We start from the raw sequence: 12,547 nt of genomic DNA, 5'->3' as shown, positions 1-12,547 counted from the left end.
TTATCCAACATTTTGGAGCCAGGCATATTTTCGAATTTAAGCTTTTTTGGACAGATAATATGAGCATATACCTTCTATTTTACATATGAGGCAGCAGCATAATCAAACAAATTAATAATCCTGAAGCAAAATATATGCAGATTCACACCAAGTCAAATATATTCAGACTATAAATAGCCTTACATCTTTTCAGTTGGGTTTTGATACCACATGAGGCCAAATGATTCATGAAAAACTGGTAGTTTTCAGTGCTTTGGATTTTGGAATTGTCCATATATCCAGGCATTGGAAGTATGTTTTCTGACTCTGAGCTGCTTATAATCTACTTGGGGTTAATAAAGCTGATCTGCACGAGCAACAGAGGGTCTCTGAGGAGCACATAACTCCATACCTGGCCACTGCTCAAGGGCCGTCGTGATGCCTGCACTTGGATACATTTAATGCCTGCCCCCCGAAACCCCACCACACACACTTTTCTCACCCAGCCTGTCTGAAAACCATGCAAAGGAGGCAGACAGGGTGACACAGGAGAAGTCTGAGGCTCTGCTGGGTCCGGAGGCCTGTGAGGATGTTGCTGCATAGCCAGTGCCAGAATCCAGGCTTTCCGGCTCCTGGTCCAATCCCGTATGCTCTGCACCACACTGCCCATTGGCTCCAGCTGATCATTTATAATAAACAGGTGGAGTGAAGAAGACAGACCTGTGTTTTGCACTTGTCTTACTGCCTTGTGAGAACTGGGGCGACCCCTTGTTTCATGGGCTGCAGACGTGCTGGCAGGGAGGCCTGTGTTTGCCCAGGTAGGAGGAGGTGCGTCAGGCGAGAGCAGGTGGTTGGACAATATGCTCAGCCCAGATGAACGTGGGTCTAGAGGTTTCAGTTTCCTGAAAGAGACACAAAAGAACGAAGTAATAATCCTCCCATTCTGACCGAGGGCCAGAGCCTGGCTGGGCCGCCTCTGCTCAGGGATGTTCATACAGCACGAGGGGTCACCAGAGCCCTTCGGGTGGGACCCAGTGGGACCCACCCCAGGAGCCCCTGAGCTTTAGGAGACCCACCCAACCCGGGGGCTTCTGGACAGTCCTCCTCAGCACTGCTGGGAACCGAGTCCTCCCGGGCCTCCAGAGCTCACCCACGTGGCGCCGACGCTCTGAAAGTGTCCCTGGCGCCTGCTGTCCCCCCAGTTCTGGACCGCCAGCCACGAGGCCTGTTTTGACTCCTGTTTCCTGCATAGGGTTCTCCTCTGAAACCGCATAATCCTTGCAGAGCCTGCTGGCCTTGCAGGCCACGCCCCTCACGTGGAACAGCAGGCTCAGGGTGTGTGCCCGCGGGGAGGGTCGTGGCTGTGGCGGAGCCTGGCACCAGCGGGGGCTCCCTGGCCCTCGTCCCCCCAGGTCTGACCTGGCCACTCTTGGGCGGTGGCGTTAAAAGCTGGCCGGGTGGCCCAGTGTGTGGTCAGAGCTGAGAACTACCAACCGGGCCCAGCCTTCGCTGGCACCTCCAGTGACCTGAGGCTGGAGCCTGTGCCCCGCGCCGGGCACAGTGTCGTAAATACGGCTTGCCCTTTAAGCACGGTCTCGTGATCGCTCACTGCCCCAACTACGTGTGGCTCACGTCTGTGAGGTCTCCCTCGGCAGCTGGCTAGCCGCACCCCGGCTGCAGGGCCAGCGCTGCCGCCCGCTCCCGCGCCCGACGCTGCCTGTTCCTTCCAGTGCCGGGGCTACCGCGGCGGCGAGCTGGAGGGGGACCTGTGCGAGGACCTGTGCGTGGCGGGGAAGCTGCTGTACCGGCGCTGTCTGTACTACGAGCCGGGCAAGAAGGTGCTGCAAGCCGACTGGCGCGGCCGGCCTGTCATCCTCAAGTCCAAGGCGGAGGCCTTCTCCAGTTTCCAGCCGCTCGGCTTGCTGGAGGACGGCCTGGAGGAGGCGGGCCAGGCCCTCTCGGAGGCGGACCTCCTGCTGCTGGTGGCCGGCGAGGTCAAGAGCACGCTGGGCCTGGAGCTGTCCAGCCGCAGCCTGGGGCCGCTGGGGCTGGGGCGGCGGGGCCCCGGCCGGCGCGGGCGGCTGGCCAGCCTGTGGGCGCTGCTGCGGCAGGAGGAGTTCGCGCTCCTCAGCGTGCTGCAGGGCCTCAGCCCGCACGCCCCGCCCGTGCTGGGCTCCTGCGGCCACTTCTACGCCGTGGAGCTCCTGGCGGCCGGCAGCCCGCGGCTCGGGGCCCTCTTCCCCATTGGCCGGGCCGCCGGCGCCCCCCGGGGCCAGGCCAGGGCCGTCAGCGGCATGGCGCTCAGCTTCCTGGACATGGTGCGCCACTTCGACCACGACTTCTCCCACCGCCTGCACCTCTGTGACGTCAAGCCCGAGAACTTCGCCATCAGGAGTGACCTCACGGTGAGCTGCGGGGCGGGACGGGGCGACTTCCAGTCGTCCGCTCTCTCCAGGCCCCCCTGGCAGGCGGGGAGAATTTACCCAGCGGCTGCGAGCGAACACCTGGACGCACTCCTTAGTGTTCTACGCCGGTGCCGGCACGCGCTCCCTACGAACAGGTGCTGTTTCCTGCTCCAGAGCCGCACTTTTCAGGGGAGAATGAGGGAATTCTCACCCACCCTTTCTAGTCTGATGCCGGGTCGAAGTTTGAAGGGGTGAGTCAGATACTTTTCAAGCAGGAGGAGTTTTATTACTCTCCTGATACTATGTAAGAAACCCTGTTCAGGTTTTCCTGTTTGTTTTGTCACTGTTCATATTTTAGGTGCACAGAGTCATGCTTACAATCGCTGCAATCCATTCTACACCACACGCTAAAAATTAAAAAATAAATCTCATCTCCCCGGGAGATGAGAAGGGAACAGTCAGAAATGGGAGACAGAAGTTACAAGGAGCTGAAATCCATCTAGGGAACAGGGGAGGCTGGGGAGATTGCCAGAAACCACAGAAAGAAGAGGAGGGTCTTGGAGTCCCAGTAATAAATTATAAAGACAGTGGACTCATTAGTGTGGCCTAATACATTCTTAGTGTATTAACCAGTATAAATAATGAAATGAGCTATTTCTTTTGGCTAAGTAATGAGAAGGGAAAATTTGATTAAAATGATCATTTCTCTTTGCTGTGCCTGAACTGGCAATTAGGCAAAGCTCTTAAATAGAGGAAAGTACCCAGTTCTTTATTTTCCTCATTCTCCACACATTTTGAAATAAATTATTTTCCCTCCTCTGTTTTACTGGATAATCCCCAAGAAATTTTGCTGCCTTCCCACATCAATCCTGAATAAAAAAAAGCCAAAACCAAACCTGGGGAGTGTAGTGTGCCTCCCAGTAGTGTCTAGAATGGAGGAGGAAGTGAACACCGACCTAGGAGCCTTCCTGAGATGCTACCAAAGGCAGAAGGAAGGGCTGGGATTTCGACGCTGACCTGTGAAGGCTTGTGAAATGCCACAGACCCCGTCAAATCCAGAGACTCTTCTAATAGCACTTTAATGCCTTGAAGCTATAAACTGCTTGATTTGGGCAGACTCCAGGTCTTATCAAGTTCGAGCACATCTCTCTCTTTTATTAAAATTCAGGTGGTGCAGGAAAATCCACACACTGTAGATATTCTTTTTCTGGTTTTGAAGTTTATTTGGTTTGAAGCCAGGAAGATAAATCTGGAATTCCAGGGGGTCACCACCTTCTCCTGCTGACAGTGGAGTTCTGTATTGGACACCATTGGATCAGGGTCCTTGGGTATCAATCCTAATTCGAGAACTTTGATGCTGCTCTTTCCCCCTACACTTCCATCCAACCTGTTAATTGGAAATCAGTTGATCAGGTAGCAGATCGCCAGAGACAACTTAGGTCCTGCCCACCTCATTTACACCATCCCACCCTCACCCCTGCACCTGTGGAGTTTCCTTTTATTGCCTGTGTTCATGCAGTAGATCACTGGTATCTCACAGCTTTTATAACCCTGACCCTTGAAGGCCAGAGACCAAAGTGAGGAAGCAATGAAGGGAGAATTGATTCACTTTTAAGACATTTCAGCAATTCTACTTTTAAAGTTGAGAAAATGTGTAAAGTTGAAAAGCCGTACTTAATAGCACTAGTTCTGAATCCCAGGCCTTCACTACTGACAGCAAAGGTGCTGCTTGCACTAACACCTTGCAATATAAGCTGGGCCAGCTCCTTGCGTAAATGAAGCAAGCGGCTCCCCAGCTCCCATGCTCCTCCGGCTGGCAGAGCTCTGTGGTCCCCGCCATGTGCCGGCCCCTGCGCCCCTGTGCTGAGCCCTGTGGGTCCTTTGATAGCTGTGTGCTCTTTTGGTTACAGGTGGTGGCTATTGATGTGGACATGGCCTTTTTTGAACCTAAAATGAGGGAAATTCTTGAGCAGAACTGCACAGGCGACGAAGACTGCAATTTCTTTGACTGTTTTTCCAAGTGTGATTTGCGAGTCAACAAGTGTGGAGCACAACGAGTCAACAGCAACCTGCAGGTGAGCCGGGGTTGGGGTGCCCTCGCTCCCGGGCTGCCTCTGCGGCCACTGCGGAGCCTCCCGTCAGTGCGGCCGAAGGTCACCTTTTCCATGCCACCTGGGCTCAGTGTGTTCAATAAGGGCAGGGACGGTGGGACACGGGGTGATCATTTGTTCTTTGCTGTCGACCCCATGGGGCTGCTGGTGCAGTGACCCTGTGGGGTCTAATGGGCGGGGCTCTCGGTAAGCTGCCCCAGCCACAGGGACTTGGATGGCTGTTTTCTCTAGGTCTAGTTTCTGCATCTACAAAATCACACGCACACACACACACACACACACACACACACACACACACACACACACACAAGTGCCCAAAGGCTGATCCATCAAAAACAAGCTGAAAAGAGCACAGATGAGTCCTGAAAAACTGGCCCAGACAGGCGAGGGGTTAGGGCCGGCCAGAGGGTACAGAGGGAGAAAGATCAGCAACATGCAGGAATTGATTCTGGCCCCAGGCGTTGAGTTGGGTCTAGACTTCCGGGGACCCCCAATGCAGGGCTGATACCCTGTCAGTGGGAAACATCTCTCATCAGGCAGAATCTCGAAGCTCTCAGGCTGGTGTGGATGACCCTGGGCCCACAGGTGTTGAGTACAGCCCAAAGAGGTCACGGCAGAGAAGCTGGGCTCCCCCCCACCACAGCCTCGTTACAGGCAATTCCTGCCCTTTCATTCTCCTCACCTCCACAGTAGGCCACTCCTCCCTACAGTCAATCCTACAATCTGAAAGGCCAGTGTGACCCCGATGTGGACCTCGTGATAAGGACTTAGAGCAGCCCACAGCCTGGTGCTGGTTCATGCCGTAAGGGAGCACAGATCTCAGCGACTGGGGCAGCTATGGTGCCAATCTGGTGGTCTCACCCCACAAGTGGAAGCACTAACACCTGCCCTTCGCAGCACAGTGAGAGCCTAAGGTTACCAGCTTTAACAGGTCAAGGGCTCTTACAGACCCATTTGAGAGGCAAGAGGAACATACATGCAGAACTGGCAAGAGAAACATGTAACAACTACCCAAGGGATGAAATCCACAGGGCCATAGAACTTGGAACATTATCTAATCTTAATCAAAGACGTGCAAATTAAAGCTCAATGGTAATAATTTTTCATTTTTGACCATTGGGAATTGTTTTAAAATGCTATTTATTAATAGGAAAAGCGTCAGGAAAATAGATACACATCTGTATTGTTAATGTGACTGTAAATTTCTACATCTCTTTGGAGGGTATGTGGTTGTTAGAAGTATTCACACTCTGAGCAGTTTGATTTGCACACATACCTGATTATTGCCTTTGAATAGAATCCTAGAAATTAAATTATACATTAAGGATATGAGAAAATATAAACCACTCATAAAGTGGAGAAATGCAGGCTATAAATCAGTATTTACCATAGGATCCTGTTTTTATTAAATAGTATGTGATTGGAAAGATAGACACCAAAACGTCAAAAGCAATTATCTGTGGATAGCAAGATTTCAGATACCTTTTATTTTCATCTTTTCTCCACTTCATAAATTTTCTATGGTGGTTCTGGATTACTGTTCTACCTTAAAATTTTACTTAAAAAAAAAAAATCCCTGCCCTGCATAAATGGAGAGATGGAAAGAATTGAGTTTTCTAAAATTTCAGAAATAGACCTAATCACACTGGGGCCTAATAACCTCACAGAGTTGCAGGTGACACAGGCAGCCTTCAGGCCAGTGCGGGAGAAGCCGTGTTACGTAGTGCATGGCGCCAGCGAATGGGTAGCTGGACACAACAAATGAGCAAGTTAACTCCTATTTCACACCTTACATCAAACTGCATTCCCGATGGTTCAATACTGACAAGTAAGAAATGAAGTTCTAAGTGTACCAGAAAAAAACTGGAAAAATTTCAAATATTACCCTAGAGTAAGGAAGGCCTTTCAAAGTATGAACAAAGCTCGGAGGCTGTAACAGGAACAAGGAATTTAAAGAGAAGGAAATGCATGTACAGGCTGTATGCATAGCTCCCTCCAGAATCCAAGGAAGTGGTTGCCGCTCGGAGCTGAGCTGAGTGTCTGGCTGTCAGGAGTGGGATGGAGACTAAGATCATAGTCTGACTTTTGGAACATTTTAAATTTTGTGCATGAAAATGTAGTACCAATTCAAAGAAGGAATAAGATGACTTGTTTTTAAAAAGAGTCCTCATCCCTGCAGGGGATGGGAAGAGGAGAGTTAAGTCACCTGTCCTCTGTGAAGTGGGGGCATGTGTTAAATGAGCCCAATATTGTGTGATATAGAAAAATAAAGCACTATTAATTATGAGGCTCTCCCAACAGGCAGGAAACCATGAAAGCAGTAAAATAACAGCATGTTTAAATTGAGAATTTGAAGAGCTTCAGCATCAGTGAATCCCCTACCCTGTTAGAATGAAAGGCTGTGAGGTGGGGGCTTCTCCTGCTCCTGAAATAAAGCATTTTGAAGGCCCCTTACAAGATCCTTCCCCCCCGAAGCATCTGACTTCTCACCAACACGTCTTGGGGCCCTCGGGACAACCCTGTTACTGTGACCAGCTTGTGGATGGGGTGACCAAGCGAGGCCGGCTGCCCTCAGATCTGCCCAGGAGCCGCTCCTTATGCAGCAGTTCCTGCCTGTGGCACAGTCTCCCTTTTCTCTTCAGAAATGTATTCAGTCCTTTCCGAGGTGCCACCCAGGACTTCCTCTGCTCTGAGCCTGGAAATGGAATTTTCTACTTCACACGGAGGTGGTGTGCTCCTCTTTGGCACAGTTTGTTCATGGAACCGAGTAGATTAAGCTCTGGGAGGGCAGCACTTTTTAGGCTCCATCTCTGAGGTACCCTCCCTGAAGGAACGGGGGATGTGGGAGAACAGCAAAGGTCTGTGTGAGGACCAGTTGCCGGAAGCTTGCACGGGAGGTGTGCTGCCCTGAACTGACGCTCACTTTCCTTCCTCTCAGGTCATCTGTGACAAAATTTTCCGCCATTGGTTTTCCTCAACTCTCAAGAGCTCTGCCATTTCCTTCCAGCTGCAGCTGCAGCTCCAAGAGGCAGCAGAGGAATGTGCGGACCCAGGAGGCCCTGCTGGGAGCCCTCGGGGACCAGCCCCTGCCGTGTTCTGGAAGCTTCAGCGCCTCCTCCAAGCCTCGCTGAGGGAACTGCAGGAGGCGGAGAAGTAGTCACACCTGGCCTTCAAGATGCTTGCTGGGAGGTGACCTTCAGCTGAGATGCTTGCGCGTTGTAAAGAGACATTTTCACTATGCAAATGAACTGTCTCTAAGACACCACTGCGGCCTGAAGTGTGACATCGCTTCAAGCCGTCTCAGGGCACGTTAGCCGCCCTCCTCCGGCTCCTCTCCAGGCCCCACTTGCTTGACCACAGGAAAGGCCCGTCTCTCCTTTGACACCTGTGACCGTGTGTGAGTGTGTGAGCGTGCACATGTGTGGGTGAGCGTGCATGTTGTACAGGTGTGTGAGTTGTAGGTATGGGGTGTGTGTGCACACCTACGTGAGCAAGTGAGCGTGTGGCGTGTGTGTGCTGGGCTCCCTAGCGTGTCCTCCGGGACAGCTCACCCAGCTAGCCGAGGAGAGCGAGTTAAAGACAATGGAGAGAAAGAGCTGCAACTTCGGAAAATGTAATTTGGCTGGAGAGCGTGTGAAGGGCAGCTTCTCACGGTTCCTGTTTTGAGGTGTCCGTGCGTCCGGGAGCACTTACCACTGCAGGGAGCCCTCAGCGCCCAACACAGGTTCGCCCAGTGCCAGGGGGTCTGGCCCCTCGGGACCTGGAAGGAGAGTGGGTCCCACGCGACCACTGACTACGGCACAGGCAGGAGGGAGGCCAGCACCCGTGTGCCTGTTGAATGCAGAGCAGCCCTGGCACCGCCTCACACTTTGTGGACTCACTTTCAGTGGAGCTCCTGGTGGAGCGCTGGTGTGGGAGGCTCAAGCCGGAGGAGACGCATTCTGGTCACTCCCGGGAGGGACAGGCGGCGAAACCCCGGGCCCCCAGGCACAGCCTGGAGAGACCTCGTCCAGGGGACGGGCAGTGCTCAGCAAACCCTCGGCTGGTCACCTTACTGGTGGGCCGAGGAGGACGCTGCGAGAGAATAAGGAAAATCTGTTGGCAGTTTACAACTCAGAAAAGATAAATTAATCTGAAGTTTAAAAAAAAATCACAAATTGACAAATTCCAAGGTCTTTCTCGTTTCCTTACTCAAACCCCTTCTGATCAGATCAAGGGGAATTCCTGCTGATGCTCGTTAGGATGCATTGCTCCAGCCCGGCCCCCGGGTCAGCGCCAGGCCCACCGAGGAATCACGCGGGAGGAAGAAGATAACCGAAGGCCCAGGGCTTCTGAACTCTGCGGCTCCTACACACGTTTGTTTGGAGGCGCATGGCTATCTGCTATTCCCAATCCCTCATCCAACACCTCCGGCATTTTTCCAAGTGACTGAAATCCCTCGGGGTCTTCTCTCCCATACTTATGAGTCACTCTGCATTTGCATTCTTTGGCAGGAAGAAAGCACCGCGTCAGTCATTCTGCAGCCAAGTTAATTAAAACCACAGATTGATGCAGGCCTTGGACTAGTAGATTCTGAAAGAAGAGAATTGGCTTCCGTGTACTGAGTGGAGGCTCCTGTTTCTCCAGAGCTGTGTGCCCTATGAGCTTGTTTTCTGCGGTTGTGCAAGGCTCCCCAAACACATGGACCATCTTTATGAGCAAAAGGTTTCCCTGAAGATGGGTGTGAGATAGAAGCAGAGGCAGGGAGCAACAGAGGTTTTGTGGTCTGTGCCCTTAGAACTGTTGGCTTTTGCATCATGAGGGCAAATGGGTCTCCTGTGGGCTGACCCAGGGATTACAAAGCCTCATTAGCGCTGGCTCTGAGCTAACTGGCCTGGCAGCAGAGCTGGCTGGCGGAAAAAAAGTTCATTTTCATTTCCACCAAAATGGAAACAAATGTTTTTTTGTTTATCCTGGAGACTGTGCAATATGTAATTACCCAAAACAATAGTGCTTTTATTGTTGCAAAGAAGCAGCTTTATCCCTTCCTCACCCTTGTTTGACCACCCCATACACACACACCCCCGACACACACACACACACACACACACACACCCCTTTCTCATCCGGCCTGGAGATTGCATTTACTGCAGTGTCTCTTAAACTATCTGTGATGAAGTCCAGGTTTTGTTTTGTTTTTTTATTTCAAACCCTTACAAAATAATACTTTTAAATAATACAATAAACAAACACTGTTGTATTGTTTGTTAATGGGACAAGTGAGGTGTTCCTTGCTTATCTGATTGAGCACCCACCCTGCTTGGAGATGAATGCTTCTACCTAAATGATTTCTATGTTTTGTTTTAATAACTTGCAGAGTAGACAAAACACTCTGAGAGATCACCAAGCACAGGCTAGTCCTTCTCAAGTTTTATCCAAATTAAAACAAAGAGTGCTTTATTCACCTCCAGTCCCTCATCAGAAGTTAATTTTCACAATTTATCTTAATAAATTTTAGTTAAAAATATCTTTTGATGAAGCAATTCCAGATTTTATGCCCTGCTGGACTCCAGCTGACAAACCTTAACTACACAGAAGTTGGAAGCATTCGGGCCATGTGTCATTGAGCACCTGGGCGGTGCCTGACTGGACGTCCCAGCAGCATCACACGGCTACGAACACTGCCAGACCCTCCTCTCAATGTTCTCCTCCTCACAGGAAGTGAGTAGCAAGCAGTTCATGTATGTGCCACCACCAGGAAGGCCTCTTGGCTTGCCTCCCATGGGTCCTGCCCCTTGCTCAGCACCTGTCTGCTCAGGATGAATGCCCAGGGTGTGAAATTATTGGAAGAGCAGCTATTTTTAAAACTTGATTTAGAGGCTGTTTTTTAGTAGCTGCGAGTGGAGAACTCTGGCTGGAAATTCTGAAACCAGTGGCCATTTACAGTTTATTTACTGTGCTTGCACCTGACAGTTGGTAAAAAAATGCCACCCTGGCTCATAACATATGGGATCTGTCCCACCTTTTGGATGCTGAGACCCGTATTGAAGCCTTTGGTACCTGATGTTGGCCTCACCCATGCATTTTCCAGTGGAGTATGTTTATGATGTCACATGACTGCCGAGGTGAAGCTTCATGAGAAATCCTACAGGAAAATGTCAAGAGCAGAGCGGGTGCTGCCGGCCTACTCTGAGGTTCTTGGGGGGGCAACAGATGTCAGGAGTCTGGGAGTTTCCTTCCTGTCTTTAGGAGATGCCTCTGAACTTCAGAAACATGCCCACCCTTCTCTGCCTCTTCCTTGGGGCACACGGGGTCCAGCCCCCTCTCTTCTCTTGAAAAGCTGCCAGCCCCCCTGGACTAGCAGCCCCTCTGGACTAGCGGCCCCCCTGGACTAGCAGCCCCCCTGGACTAGTGGTTCCTCTGGACTAGTGGCCCCCCTGGACTAGCAGTTCAAGGCTTGGCCTCTGAGATCAGACAGTCTGAAGCTCTATCACAGTGACACTATTGATCACTGATCAGCTTTGTGACATCAGGCAAGTCACCTCACTTCTCTGTGCCTTAGCTTCCCCATCTGTACACATATTGGTGGCTGTAATTCCTTGTCTAGATAAGGACATTTGTGAGGACTAATGGGACAGTGCATGGTGTGTGGGCACACCTCGAGAGCTCTAAATCTTCTTATTTATCAGTGATGCCAAGACTGGCCTCCATGGAGGACGTAATCCCTCCTGCTTCCCTTGCCCACCTCTTTATCCTGGGCCCCTAAAGGCTCCTTCTCACCTTTGTCCCAGGTTCTGATGCTGTGTCCCCAGTCCCCAGTCCCTAGCTCCTGCGGTCATGTCACACAGGCCAGTCCTAATACTGCTCCTGAGCCAAGGGGGTCACATCCTGCCTCGTATCCAGGGGAACCGGCACATCGCAGGTCTGGAAGCTGGTAGAGAGCCTCTGTTAGGATGGCATGTTTGCAGAAACCTAAACCCCATATGATGGGGGTAGGAAGTGGGGCCTTGGGGAGGTCATGAGGTTATGAGGGTGGGGCCCAAACCCTGGGATCTGTGCCCTTAAGAGTCACGAGAGAGGTAGGATGATGAGGGACCATGGCAGCTGGAGAAGGAGCCAGCGGGAGGCTGGGGTCCAGCGGGCTGATGCCCTCCAGCAGCATCGCTGATCTGACTGTGACAGAGACCCTCTGACCCGAGGGAAGACAGGCCAGAGAAGACACAGGTCCAGGGGGCCTCTGACAGTCTACTGGTGTCTGGCAGGTGGAGAAGGGGGCGTGTACTTGAGTCACATTGAAGGGGACGCCGGCAGTGCGGTGGCAGGTTTGCTCTGGGTTGGGAGCAGTATTTGGGGACCCTGAAGACAGCTGGGTGAGGTGCTGGGCCTCACAGTGAGAGAGAGCCGGGAGGAAAGGTGCAACTGGCAGGGGGCTGCAAAGGCCAGCAGCATCTCCTGAGCCGGAAGGGCTGTGCACACCCGGGTGGACGGGATCCAAACAGCGCAAAAGGCAGAGAGGTACAGGGAGAGCCTTCTGTCACCCAGGAAAGGAGAGGTCAGGGCTTAGGGTGAAGTAAACATCTTCTTCCAGGTTAGTAGGAAGTCCTTTAGGACGGAAGCTTGTACTGAGAACTCAGCACCATGATGAGAGGCCGTGCCGCCTGACCAGTATCTCAGGCAGTGAGAGAAAGTACTGGAAAGACTTTCAACATCCAGGCCAGGATTGCCTGTCAGTGCAGTGGGCAGGGCAGGCCAAGTCTGTTTCACATATGTGCATGTGCACACAGGCACACACACACGTGCACAGACACACACATGCACAGACAGGCACACACACACAGGTGGAAGGTGGAGGGAAGTTTCCCTGAGAATAGAAAGAGAGAAAGGGACAAAGAACTCACATTATTGCCTATGATTAATTGCACTAGACATTAATGCCATGGAAACATCATAAGAATTAAGAAATTAGGGAGCAAGTGTTTCAATCTGTCTTTATAGGTGACAAGAGCAAAAGCCCATGAGGTGAAGGAATGAGAGCTGGTAACAGACGGGCAGGGTGACAGCCAGGGAGGACTC

At 51.7% G+C, this 12,547-nt stretch overlaps 1 protein-coding gene across 1 annotated transcript in view; it reads left to right on the top strand.

Annotated features, from left to right (window-relative positions):
- Positions 1–10,830, top strand: part of DIPK1C (divergent protein kinase domain 1C) — a 65,196-nt gene extending 54,366 nt beyond the window's left edge. Inside the window, exons 3-5 of the mRNA XM_057504343.1 lie at positions 1,710–2,384; positions 4,295–4,459; positions 7,434–10,830. Of these exons, the coding sequence (XP_057360326.1) occupies positions 1,710–2,384; positions 4,295–4,459; positions 7,434–7,652 (1,059 nt within the window). The 3' untranslated portion in view covers positions 7,653–10,830. The remainder of the gene's footprint in view (positions 1–1,709; positions 2,385–4,294; positions 4,460–7,433) is intronic.
- The last annotated feature ends 1,717 nt before the right edge of the window (positions 10,831–12,547 follow it).

Source organism: Manis pentadactyla, chromosome 6 (genome assembly GCF_030020395.1).
Source record: "Manis pentadactyla isolate mManPen7 chromosome 6, mManPen7.hap1, whole genome shotgun sequence".
NCBI classification, from domain to species: domain Eukaryota; kingdom Metazoa; phylum Chordata; class Mammalia; order Pholidota; family Manidae; genus Manis; species Manis pentadactyla.
The sequence above is the reverse complement of the archived record's forward strand: the minus strand, read 5'-3'. Positions and strand labels throughout refer to the sequence as shown.